The sequence below is a fragment of the Gallinula chloropus genome, assembly GCF_964237585.1.
Source record: "Gallinula chloropus genome assembly, chromosome: 19".
NCBI classification, from domain to species: Eukaryota; Metazoa; Chordata; class Aves; order Gruiformes; family Rallidae; genus Gallinula; species Gallinula chloropus.
In genome coordinates, this window is record NC_140104.1 from 9161479 (window position 1) to 9173642 (window position 12164).

At 53.4% G+C, this 12164-nt stretch overlaps 1 protein-coding gene across 1 annotated transcript; it reads right to left on the reverse strand.

Annotated features, from left to right (window-relative positions):
* Positions 1-1226: 1226 nt before the first annotated feature.
* Positions 1227-11930, reverse strand: LAT2 (linker for activation of T cells family member 2; the record flags this gene model as incomplete). Its single annotated transcript, XM_084273081.1, has 12 exons — positions 1227-1245; positions 3178-3250; positions 4096-4164; positions 5334-5399; positions 6533-6588; positions 6733-6763; positions 7311-7349; positions 7878-7921; positions 8470-8524; positions 9431-9474; positions 11161-11200; positions 11843-11930. The coding sequence occupies 12 exons, from the start codon at positions 11928-11930 to the stop codon at positions 1227-1229; spliced, it is 624 nt and encodes a 207-aa protein (XP_084129207.1).
* Positions 11931-12164: the final 234 nt, after the last annotated feature.

The following is a 12164-nucleotide window of genomic DNA, read 5'->3' on the forward strand; positions in this document are numbered from 1 at the left end:
CACTGGATTTTCTCTCCTGTGGAAGCAGGAGTAAACCCACTGGTGGGAGCTGCAGGTAAACCTGCTCCTGAGCCACGCTCCGAAGCACCCGCCCCCACTGCAGCCACGAGAGCGGTGGCCACCCATGGTCTCAGAGATTCTGCTAAAAATACAGCCAAGTCTCTTGCTACAGGAAGCACCTGACATCCCCTTCTCCCACTCCAGGGCTTGCTCACCCTCAGCTTCACTTCTCTGATCACTCTTACCTGGTCCTGGAGACGTGAGCGTGGGCTGCCTCCCTTCCTGCAGCACAGTTTTCTGGACTGATTTTGAAGAAGGTGGCTTTTAAAAGGAGACACATTTTTCTGCCCATCACATCCTGCACGAGGTGCTGTGTCACCTCATGAGCTCCCTCCTCGGGCTGTTTCACGCAGACATCACCTGCACCATAGCAAACCACAGCAAACCACTGCCTTTTCTTTGGAGGCTATTCCATTTTAATAAATAAGTGGTACAACAGTGCCAAACCGTGCATCAGGGCTCAAGAGACAAGGGTTACATTGCAGGGCTGACGTTCCCATGGCCAGAGGGAAAGACTGGTGCAGTTTCCAAGGCTGGCAGCTGCAGCTTGGACCTTCTCAGTTGTTGCAGATACCGAAACCCAAGGAAAAGTGCCATAGGCCGACACTGCTTTACAGGCTGTGGATAAGGCAAGTCTTCAGCTTTTGTGAGCAGGCTGGTATCTCTTTCAGCTCTAAAGAACCTCTGCTGTTGTAAAAGCTACCTGTGCCTCCCTGCTTCCTCTCCTGGAGGAAACTGCTTCTGTAGGAGAGCACAGGAACCAACTCAGAACATAATCCCTGTGTCTTAATACCATCACACATGAGTCACCCTGACACATGAAGTAGCTGGCTGCATTACTGCTCAGCAATTTAAAGATTGATTTCATGCTCGACAGGAGAAACCATTGCACATCCTCCCTCAAGTAGATATGCAGGGCAAGGAGACAGGGTAATGAGCTGGCCCACGGTCGCTGCCAGGGAGCAGGGTGCTGTCTCCAGTTGCAGGTTTGCAGTTGTACTTTTTCCATGGTGCTTCAAGCAGAGCTTTTCTTCTGTTCAGTGGCACCCCTTCTATGGGATCTGGGGCACAGTTTGGAGAAGAGATTTCACTGGGGGATCGGAGTCTCGCCTCTCCCTGTGTGCATCCTGTCTGGGTGCACTCGTACAGCTCAGCACAGGACGTCTTCAGACCTTACGCAGAGTTCTTGAAAGAAGAAGGGGGGAGAGGAAGTGAGTCCACTGATTTTAATCCCTGCTTTCAACTTCTGAACTCTGCTGCCTGTTGTGCCAGGAGCCCATTACTGAGTTCACCTAGAGAACACGTGGCTGGACATGGGGATTTTAGAGCATTACTCTGCTCACAAAAGCTGTAATGGGGGTGTCATTACAATGGCAAAAAGCACATCAGCAATTTTCATTTACTCACAGAGCTGCCAGAAGCTATTTACACACACAGAGCCACGACAGCATTTTGCTAAGGCATATGAGTGGAGGTTTCCCCAAAAAACCTGTGTTGCCAGGGCTTTGCAGGACAGTGCTTCCTCCCTCTTCCACCTTCCCAGCATCATTTATTGCTTTGGGAGGTGGATTTATGATAGTCCCTGTGCTGCTTTGATCATTGCTCTCCACCAAATTAGGTGCAGTCATTACAGCAGCTTTGCTAAACGTTTTGGGCATCTCCCAGCCCGGATTGTTCCTCTCTTGGCTCTGAACACGGTGAGCACTCTCCCTGTTACAAACAGAGCAGTCTGGTGTGCCCAGTGCCACAGAGCCACTATCAGAGCAAAAAGCAGGGCCACCCTGTGACTAGCACAGAAATGTAATCCCCTCCTCCTTGAAATCTCTCTGTGGGAAAGGAGTAAATGCAGGATAGCTTATAAAAATTACCATTCTAGCACTTTTAATTTTTTCATGGGTAATCTGGCTTCCCTCCTCCAGATGCCTGGCTAACACAAAGCCTGGCTAGTCCACACTTTCCACAAAGAAGTTTCTCTGCAAACCCCCCCAAGTTTCTCCCCATCCCCATTTGAAACAGTCTGGTTTTGCAATACTCTTTTGGTTTCCTCCAGCTCAAGCTGAGAGAGCTGCCTGGCAGCGAGGTACCACTGCAGCAGGTTTCTCAGGAAGGGGCTCCCATGGTCAGCTGCAACCCTGCAGAGGCTGGCACTGGGCCATGGGGAGCAGTGGGTGTCCCTGGGCAGGCTGAGCTGTATGTGCTGCCAGCCAGACCAATGTGCCACGGGCTGATGGGAAGCACCTCATGTGCCACGAGTGACACACCGAATCCTTGACCAAAACAAGCTCAGCCTGCCTTTGGTGTGGCTTCCCCTCCAGCAGGGTCTTTGTCAACACAAGCTAATGCTGGCAGGATGGGCTGCTGCAGTTCAAAGTGAATACTGGAACGTGGAGAGAGGGCTGCTTGGCAGGCACAGATCTTAAATGCTTTGCCTGGGTTCAGAAAGTGTCAGGGGCTGCTCACCACTGGTGCCCACAGTTTGGGGACCATAAAACCCTGAACTGGAGCTGCCAAGCAGGATGATGATCCTGCTGGGTCTCAGTATAAACCTGACAAGGAGAGGGATACTGGTCCCAGACCCTCTCCCAGCTGGAGTCCGGGTCCAAACTGGAGCAGAGTGGTGCAGCCTCCCCACGGATGCCTTTGCACTAACTGCCTGTGGTAGTTTATTTTACCGCCAGCATCGTATTGCTGCTGATAACTGGGCAGGATATGTGGTTGTAGCACAGCAGGCGGGACTGGGCTGAGCCCAGGGAATCCCTTACGCTGCTCAGCCTCCGAACTGCACAGACCAAAAGGGTTTTGGTGGGTTCCTGTCTGCAGCACAGAGCAGTGCTGCCTAAAGCTGCTTTGAGGTGGTTTTGAGTTCCTGTTGGAGGAGGCCGGCACTGGGGCTGGGAGACTTTGACAAATGCATCTCCATGGTCAGGATTAGTCAGCCTGGCATGGGCCAGAGATGTGGCACAGCATGAAACAGGCGGCTCCTGCTCCTGACACTGCCTGCCCGGGGTGCTGGGCACTGGCTGGCCCTGCCAGCAAGGGGCAAAGCTCCAGCTGAGCTCTCTTCAGCATAAAACACAATCCTCCCACCCCTCAATAAATATCAGTTGTTCTCATTACCTTTCCTTTGGCAGAGGGGCAGAGGTTGTGTTGATGTAGTCTGGCTCATCGTCTGCGCTGTCTGTCTGCAGAGCTGTGAGCAAGCAGGGGAAGCACCGATCAGTAAGTGGGTCGATCTTAGAGCACATACACACACACACTCTGCCTTCAGTGCCAACAGGTTTTTGCTCCTGGGCTGAGAAATCTCAGATCTCAGCATCGAGGTGTCCTTGAAGGGGCTTCAGAATGGTCGCAGCAGATTTGCAAGCCCCCTGCGAGCAGCAGCAAGCTTAGATGGCTTTTTGAAGCCAAAAGAGACAGGCTCAGATTTAATCTGGAGAGTGTGCAAACAGGATAACGAGAATCAGTTTGCTTAGGCAGCTCCCACACCAGAGACAAGAAGCCCTTAAATATATACGTATACATTCACCACTATCTCCCAGGCCAGACTACCGCCTGTGCTTCACAGGAAGCCACACAGTAGATTAAACTGTGTTTAAAGGTTAGCTTCAGAAATAGGGGCCCCCTGATTACTGCAGGAGAGCCGTGGGCTGACCCACGGGATGTGCTTGAGAGGATTAAAAGGCTGAGCTCGCACCAGGGCGACTTCAAAACACAAGAGGATACATGAGACACGAAGGACGATGTTGTTCTGCAGCACCCCGTGGTCGGGGTTTAGGCACAACCACCTACGTGGCGGCCTTTCGACTGCTGGAAACACCACATCCCATCACAGCACCATTCAATTGCAAGGGCTCGGAGCGATGTGCGCGCTGCCCTTGGTGTTTATCAATCACAAACAAGTGGGGGGAGAAAAAGAACTGGAGGCGGGGGCGCTGGCTGTGCTGGGCTGAGCACGGGCTATACTGGGCTAGCGTGAGCGACACCCTGCCCGAGCCCCATCCCTAAATAGTAAACAAGTGCCACAAGAGAACAAACCTTCCGCCTGCTGGAGTTTCCATACGTGTACCGCCGCGCTGTTCTCGTAGTCTGCAGCATCATCTGTGACTGAGAAGAGTTTGGAGAGGATGATGCTGAACAAGTGGACTAAAAATGGACCTTTGTGAAAGCCCCTGCACCCTGAGCACCCTGTGCACGTGGCTGAGTTTCCAGCCGTCCTGCCACACGTCTGCTGATGCTGCCTCATCTGACCCACATCTGGGTATCTGTGGGCACAACAAGGATCAGACTGGTCCTTGCTCCGCCTGCCTCCTCTAATTGCCCTCTACAGACCCAGGCACGAGCAGGGCAGGCTCCACCAGCGCACAAGCATTGTGTTAATTCCTTGAAGGAAACCAGCCTGGCTTCCCATTTCGATTGCAACATCCCAGGATGGAAGAGGGAAGCCCTCAAGCAGACACTGTGGTCCAGCCTCATCCTACAGCAGCTCCCTGGCTGCAGCCAACTTGGGCTGGACGTGGTAAGAGGCCTGAGCTGCGGGCTAGAGCCTCCATCAATTGTGGCTGTACTGCTGAAAACCTCGAGAAGCAATGCAGACCCCAAAGCTCCTGACATGCTGCAGAAGCCTCCAAGTGAAAGGGACTGGCTTGGAGACAAGCTCCCAGCCAGCCAGGGATTGTTTTCATGCAGCAAGGGGAAACATCCCAGGTCTCTGTGCCTGCAGCAGCCCCTGCGCCCTGCTCCGTGGCACAGAGCTGATGGGAAGGGCCGTGCCCACCAGCCAAGGGGTGTCCCTTGGCTGAGAGTCCAGAGGAGGCTATGAAGATGATGAAGGGTCTGGAGCATCTCTCCTCTGAGGAAAGGCTGAGTGAGCTGGGGCTGCTCAGCCTGGAGAGAAGAAGACTAAGGGGGGACCTTCTTAATGTTGATGAATATCTGAAGGATGGGATGCAGGGGGAAATGGGCAGCCCCTTTTCAGTGCTCTGTGGGGACAGGACAAGGGGCAATGGCTGCAAGTTAGAGCATAGAAAGAACTTTTCCCCAGTGAGGGTGCCAGAGCCCTGGGACAGGCTGCCCAGGGGGGTTGTGGAGTCTCCATCTCTGGAGATATTCCAGCCCTGTCTGGATGCCAACCTGTGCAATATGAGCTGGGGAGCTGCTTTGGCAGGGGGGTTGGACCCCATGGGCTCTCCAGGTCCCTTCCAACCCCTGGTATTCTGTGATCCCTCTCTGGTACCTTTGTGTGACATGCATGAGCTGTGGCAGCCAGCACGTACCTGGATCGGAGCCGTAAGGCGCTCCAACGACGACGTTTTGATAGGAATAGGAATCCTCCTCTTTCTCTGGCAGAGAGAAGAACAACGGGGGAAAAGGGCTTAAGGAGCGTAGGTGATGGGGAAGGTCCCTCAGCACCAGCAGCAGAGGGCTGTTTCCCATAACAAAAACATCTTTAGCCTTCATTACATCCCCAGCGCAGCCGAGCCAGGCGATTGCTGCCCCATGGGAACACCATCCCTGATGGAGCACTGGCTGAGCTGCTCTGGTGAGGGGCCAAATCTGGGCCTGGTGTACCATGACTTTCCAAGAAGGCCTAAGATGAATGGGGGAGGGCTGGCTCTGGCAAGGGGGGAATCCCCTGAGCCCCAGCAGGGCAGTGGTCAGGAAGGGGTTTTTCCTCCCAGTGAGCATAAAGCTTGTGCCTGCAGTGTCTTCTTGGGCTTAGTCTCAGTTTCTGGAAATGAGCCTCAGTCCAAGCACATAAAAATGAAATAGAACCAAAAACTTTGAAAATTTACCACCCCATCCCCCCCAGCTCTTTGTTCTGTTGGTTATTTCAGGAATTTTTTGGTTGGTTTTTTTTTTTTTGGTAAACAATATATTTTTTCTCTTTTTTAAAAACCTTTTTTCCCCCTCCTCCCAGTCTCTTTTCATTAAAAAAAATAGGATTCCTGTTTTGAAATGAATTTTCAATAAAAATAGATTGATGTCTGAGTCAGGGCAGAGAAATGCTGAGTGCCCAGGGAGGTGAAAACATTTCATTGATGCAGTGTTTCCCTTGGAAAGGTGCGTTTGACCAGAGTGGGGTGTTTTCATCCCACCTTTTGCTAGCTTCATAAACCAAGCACACAAACTATTTGGTGGCCTCCCTTTGGCAAAAAGCTTCTGGATGAGGACATGCCCTTTCCCACATGTCTGAGCAGGACCCCACAGGGCTGCAGCAGACTACGAGCAGGAAAATGGGCTCGTCACCCCGCACGGTCCTGCAGCGATGGAGGATTCACTGCTGCTCAGAGAGAAACAAGTAGGAGCAAAGTGTTTTGTGCAATTGGAGCCATGGATGTGTCTGGGCTATGAGGCCCAAAAATGAACTGATTGGGGCTTGGGCATCCCTCATGCCCCATGGCTCTGCTATGCCCCTTCATGAAATCCTCCTGGAGCCATGGGACAGCCAGGCTGGGGGCTGGAGAGACCTTACCGTGTGGTGGTATGAAGAAGCGGGCACAGTTGTAGTAATCCAGAGAGATGGGCTCCCTGTTGGAAAAGTAGCCACTGTGAGCTCCTCCTGCCTGGGGCAGCCCACGGCCTTCCCAGCCTGGGCTACAAGAGACCCAGGACCGCACTGGGACCAGTACAGCTCTGCTGGGTCATGCCAGAGGTCAGCAAGCAGCTACTCACACGTAGGCAGCATCCCCATGCAGGCAGTCCTCTGCAAGCACAAAGGGGATGCTGTCAGCACACTGTACCATCACAAAAACTCAAGTCACTGCCCCAACACACAGCCTGGAGCACAGGGGTAGTAGCTGTCCCCAGCAGTCAGAAAGCCCCAGCACGGCCCCAAAACCCATCCACAGGCAGAGTTGGGCAGCTGGAGCAATGTGAGGCAGCCCTGATCCATCACTGGTCCTGAGAAAACCAGGCCTCACCACTTTCAGGGACAGATGGCAGGGGGACCAGGAATATCCTCCCCAGTTTGGGAAAGAGGGCAGAGTCCCACTCACCAATATTCCTCTTGGGGCAAGCGCCAGCTCATGCTGTGCTGGGAGGGAGCAGAGGGCTTGCGTTGCCCCTCCGCTCTGACAGCTAATCAGCTCAGTGCATATCTTACACAGCAATCACTAAATTAACCAAGCCAGAGCTGTGCCAGCTGCAGCACCGGCTGCTGTGTGCTCCCTGCCAGCTCTCAGCCCCAGTAACCCTGCATCTCCTTGGCAGCCTTCCCTCACCACGGCCCTGCACGCAGCTGCAGCATTTACCTGTCAGGAAGTTCTGGTACCTGGGCTCGGTCCTGCTCCCTGGGGAAAAGCAGAGGGATGCATCACGCTGGGGCTGAGCAGTGGGAGAGTTCAAGGATGGAGCCACCCAGCCATTCAGCATCATCTGCCCCCACACCACTCCCTGCTCAGGAGGGAGGGATGTGGATGCAAGGCTGGACATCACAACATCACAGGAAGAGGTGTTGGGCAGCTAGAGGTGATATTTTAAATAACCAGCCCCTGTGGCTCTAACCAGGACCAGCCAGACACAGCAGGGTGAGGACAGCACTTTAAACTCACACCCAGGCTGGTTCTTACCAAACAAGCGTCATGGAGAGGTGCTACTACCAGCAAGTCACTTCATCAGCAACACCCCCACGCCCTGTCCATGAGCAAGCAGCCTCTTGCAGGTTCCATTGCCCCAAAACAGCTTCCACCCAGCACCTGCATGAACCAGCTGAGATTCACAACATCCCCATTTATGAATTTTGCTGTAGGTGCTTCCCCCGGGGCTGCATGGATGGGGAGAGCCTTGAACCCAGTGCCTGTCTCAGGGGAGATGCTCACCGTATCCAGTGTGGCAGGAGGCATGGAGATCGTCGCTGACTTTCCTGAAAGAGAGAAAAGGGCATGAAAAATCCCAGGTCTGAACAAACTGTACCAGGGGCTACAAACCACAGTGCTGATGAAGCCAGAAGGACCATCCGTGAGACCTCCCTGTGAGTGTAATGCAGGGAAAACATCAAGAGTTTGGGGTCAGACCCCAAGATGGGGAAGGCTATGACTGAATATTGCTGCAGAGGTAATGCAGCCATGTAGTTCTTTGGGGTTTTGGTGATAGGGAAAAGGGAATTCTCTCCCATGTCAAACTGCTTATAAGCAAAGAACGGCTGTTTCTTTTTCATGGACAGCCAGAGCTCATTTCCTTGGGTTTAAACGGGCTTTGTTCCCTTGGGATTTAAATGCTTGCCAGTACAATGCAGTCAGACTGCAGAAAATCCATTAAAACTCTAAACCCACTACTGACCACCAATAAATGAAGCACAGCTCAAGCACCATCCATAGCGCCCAGCACCCAATCCCAAATCCTGAACGTACACTGGGTGAGCTTCATCCAACCTTGGCTTTTAGCTAGGGTTCAGTTCTGGTATTTACCTACCTTGCTACTAAAAAGCTTTCAGGTTCCTTAATTTGTTCCAGTCTTCGGGTTGTAGCTGGCATGAAGAACAGAACAAGATGTCAGCGATGAGGCAGTGGCCGGCCTTGCAACACGCGCCGAGCGACTAGGCCTTCCAGCAATCCCAGAGAGGATTCCCCAGTACTGGCAAGTGCTTTTCTAACGCGTGCCAGAAGAGCTTCCAGATTGTTCCTCAAAAGTACAGAAATGGCCAAAAATGGGAAGCAAATAGAGGAAAAGCTGGCCTTTGTGCAGCCCACAGAGCTAGCAAACGCAGGCCAGAGGAAGCTACAGGCCCGACTGCTGCCTCCTGGCCCATTCTGCCTCCAGCCCCTTTGGTCCGAGAGCCTTTCCCGTGCTCAGGACCTCTCCCTTCTCACCGTGAGATGCACCCATAGGGTGTGAGCTTTGGTCAGGCTGGGCTGAAGCAAAGGCTCATCGAGGGGTCTGCGGGGTTGGACCCAGGAGAGGTCCCAGGGAGAGGAGCAGCCCCACAGAGCCTGTCTGCAGATGGTGACATTTAATACAGACCCCGTCAGCAGCTCGTTTCAGGATAAAAATCAAAGGTCAGCACCTAACCCAACTCGCTGCAGGAAGCAGCAAGGGGGTGATGACAAATGAGTCACTCCTATCAATTTGGGTTCACCCACACTGTCGCTTTCACAGGGCGAGCAGGGTGGTTTGAAGAGGCCAGTTGAATCAGGCGCTGTGTTGAAACAACAGAACTTGGGGGGTTTCTTTTCAATGTGAAGAGAGATTCCTTTCCTTGGAGCTCAGAGATCACATTGCTAGAAGCATCTAAGTTGGCTTTGACAACCTCAGTCTAAGATAATTTCACAGCCCGAATTTGAGGTGACCCTTTTATTTTCCTTCCCTGCACCATTTAGTGCATTTGGGACCCCCACCCCCCAACACTGGAGCCCTGTGCAACACTCATACTCACTGGAATGGGATCGAATCACCTCAAAGGTCGGCTGGCTTTCGAGCCTGGAAAAAACAGATCATAGAATCACAGACTGGTCTGGGTTGGAAGGGACCCCAAGGATCACAGAGCTCCAACCACAGCCACAGGCAGGGCCACCAACCTCCAGGCCTGGAGCTACACAAGGTTGCCCAGGGCCCCATCCAATCTGGCCTTGAACACCTCCAGGAACGGGGCACCCACCCCCTCTCTGGGCAGCCTGTTCCAGCAGATGTACGAACTCAACTGAACTTTGGGCTCCATGACAAGGAAGGTAGATGCAAGAGACCTCACTGTTTGGGGAGTGATGTGGAGAGCGCAGAGCCTCCACACTGGCCTTGGTGAAACACTGAGGTGCATCACTTAGCACATCACACAGGACCCACGAGAGCTGGGAGCAGCTTCCCAAAGTCCTCTCTGACCCTTTACAGTCAAGATGTATTTATGGACCACTAGCAGAGCAGCCAACATCAGCTGAGGGAAGGACTTAGGGATGAGGAAAACATAATGTACATTAATCCCTATTCTGACGTTTTATGGGCTGTTTAAGGACAGAAGAGCATTTTCACCCTGAAAAAAAACGGGATGATTGCCCATGAAATGGCTTCAGACCCCACTGCTTTACCTCCACTGCTGCCCCTGCCCCCCCAGCATCCCATGATATCAACCTGAAAAAACCAATAAAAAATAACATGCATGCTCAATAACCTCTTCTTAATTACCAGGAGAGCTGCTCTGCAGGACGTGAGAGCATTCAACGTCTCTTCAGCCACAGGGACATGCAGCTCTTATTAAGTCCAACTTTGGGACCATGGAAGTGTCCTTCTCCCCCACCCCTTTCACCCAGACCACCCACGCTCTCCCAAGCACGAGACAAGGTATCAGGCAAAGGACCTCACCGCAGCCAGCGCCTCCAAATACCCAGAGTTAAACCACCATGCCAAAAGCCTGACTAACCCAAACCAGAGCTCTAAAGAGAGCAAGTCTGGTCTGAAGGAAAACTGCCTAATCCAGGTACAGACGTAAAGAAGTTGGGAGGATTCAGTACGAGCCCACAGGGGACGGAGCCTGTGCCGGCTTTCCCTTCGGTCTCCCATGGACCACACCAAAGCCTTTCCCCAGGCTCGGGCACACGAACACCCCAAGCCCACAGAGGCTCGTGCAGAGCCCCTCTGCACCACGCTGGCTCCTATATCAAGGGTTACAAGCCAGCTTTTTTTCTTTTCTCTTGTTCTTTTTAATATCATTCAGCTGTGGTTTGTCTGTTGCTGAAGGAAATAAGGGGGGGTGTGTTTGTGTACGATGCATTTCCTTCGCTGCTTATGCTGCAGGTTGGTGGTTACTCTGGAACAGGGTCCCACCAGCACCCACCAAGAGCCAGGTCTTGTTTGTGACATTACAAACCTCTCTACCTCACTCCTGGACAGGATGACCTGCCCTTCCAATTCTCCCAGACCTTTTTCCAACTAATTAATGACTCACAGGCATCACTGTCGGAGCTTCGCTTTCATTTTGGATTGTCCTTTGTAAAGGCATTACCTCTCCAGCAGCACCCAGACCTGGGACACCCCACCCTGCACACCACATTTTGGGATTATCTTCTATAAATCCATATTTTAGCTGTGAGATGTAGAGCCTGGTCTGGTTCTGGCCAGGGTCTCACCCTGGGTGAGGTGTTTGAGCGAGAAGTGTAATTGTGAAAGGCGACTTACTGGCTCCTCCGCTCCCCCAGCTGCTTCTCTCTCTTGCTAGCTGTAAGACAAGGGGAAGAGAAAAAAAAACCCTCTTAGAAAAGGATGATTTGGGAGTTGAACATCAGAAAATCCAATAAAACACAAAACCTCTTCAGCCAGGAGTGTGGGAGGACGACAGAGGCAGCTGCAACAAGCCCATTTAAATCATAGGAGTTATCTCAGACCCCACAGCCAGCCATGCCAGGCCTCAAAGCCCCCCCCCACCCTGCAGCCTCTCTTCCCCAGGAAAACCCACACGGAGCTCTGAGAGGGGCTGGAAACCCCACTGGGGTGGGCGCTCACCCCCCCCCCCCTCTTTGTGTTTAATGCATCCAGGAATTTGTCCCCCAAACTCCTCCATGCCTGCCCTCCTCCTGCCCCAGGACCACTGCAGGATCTGTGCAGCCAGAGGTACTCCTCCCAGGTGGGCTGACCCAAAGCCACCCCCACAGTGACCAAGAGGAGGGGCCTGCAGCCTAGGAAGGGGTACTGCAGGGTTGGGGGGGTCCTTCCCCACCCCCAGCTGCCCTCTCACAGCGAAGCCCCTTCCCAGCTGAAGCAGCCGGGAGTATCCCCACGAGGGTGAAGCTCCCCACGGCTGAGCAGAACCAAACCCACCCAGAGGGGACACCCCAAGGGGGACCCCAAAGCAGCACCTTACCCGATTGCTGGCACTTGACGCAGAGGCTGACGATGGCCCCGAGCAGCATCAGCGCCGCAGCCGCCCACAGCAGCTCCAGCTGTGCCATGGCCCGTCCGCATCCAGCCTGCAACACAGCGGCGAGGGGAGTCCCATGAGTGTTGGGGGCACACGGCTGCCCCTGGGGAAGCTTCTACCCCCTCACCCCCCACCCCCAGAAAGCCACGTGCTCCCCAAAGAGCCCGCCAGTCGCTGAGGATGCGGAAGAGACGTGAGGTGTTATTACCCGGGGGGAGGGAGACAATGTCCTTTCCCTGAGCTGCACCGCACTCGCTGCCAGCCC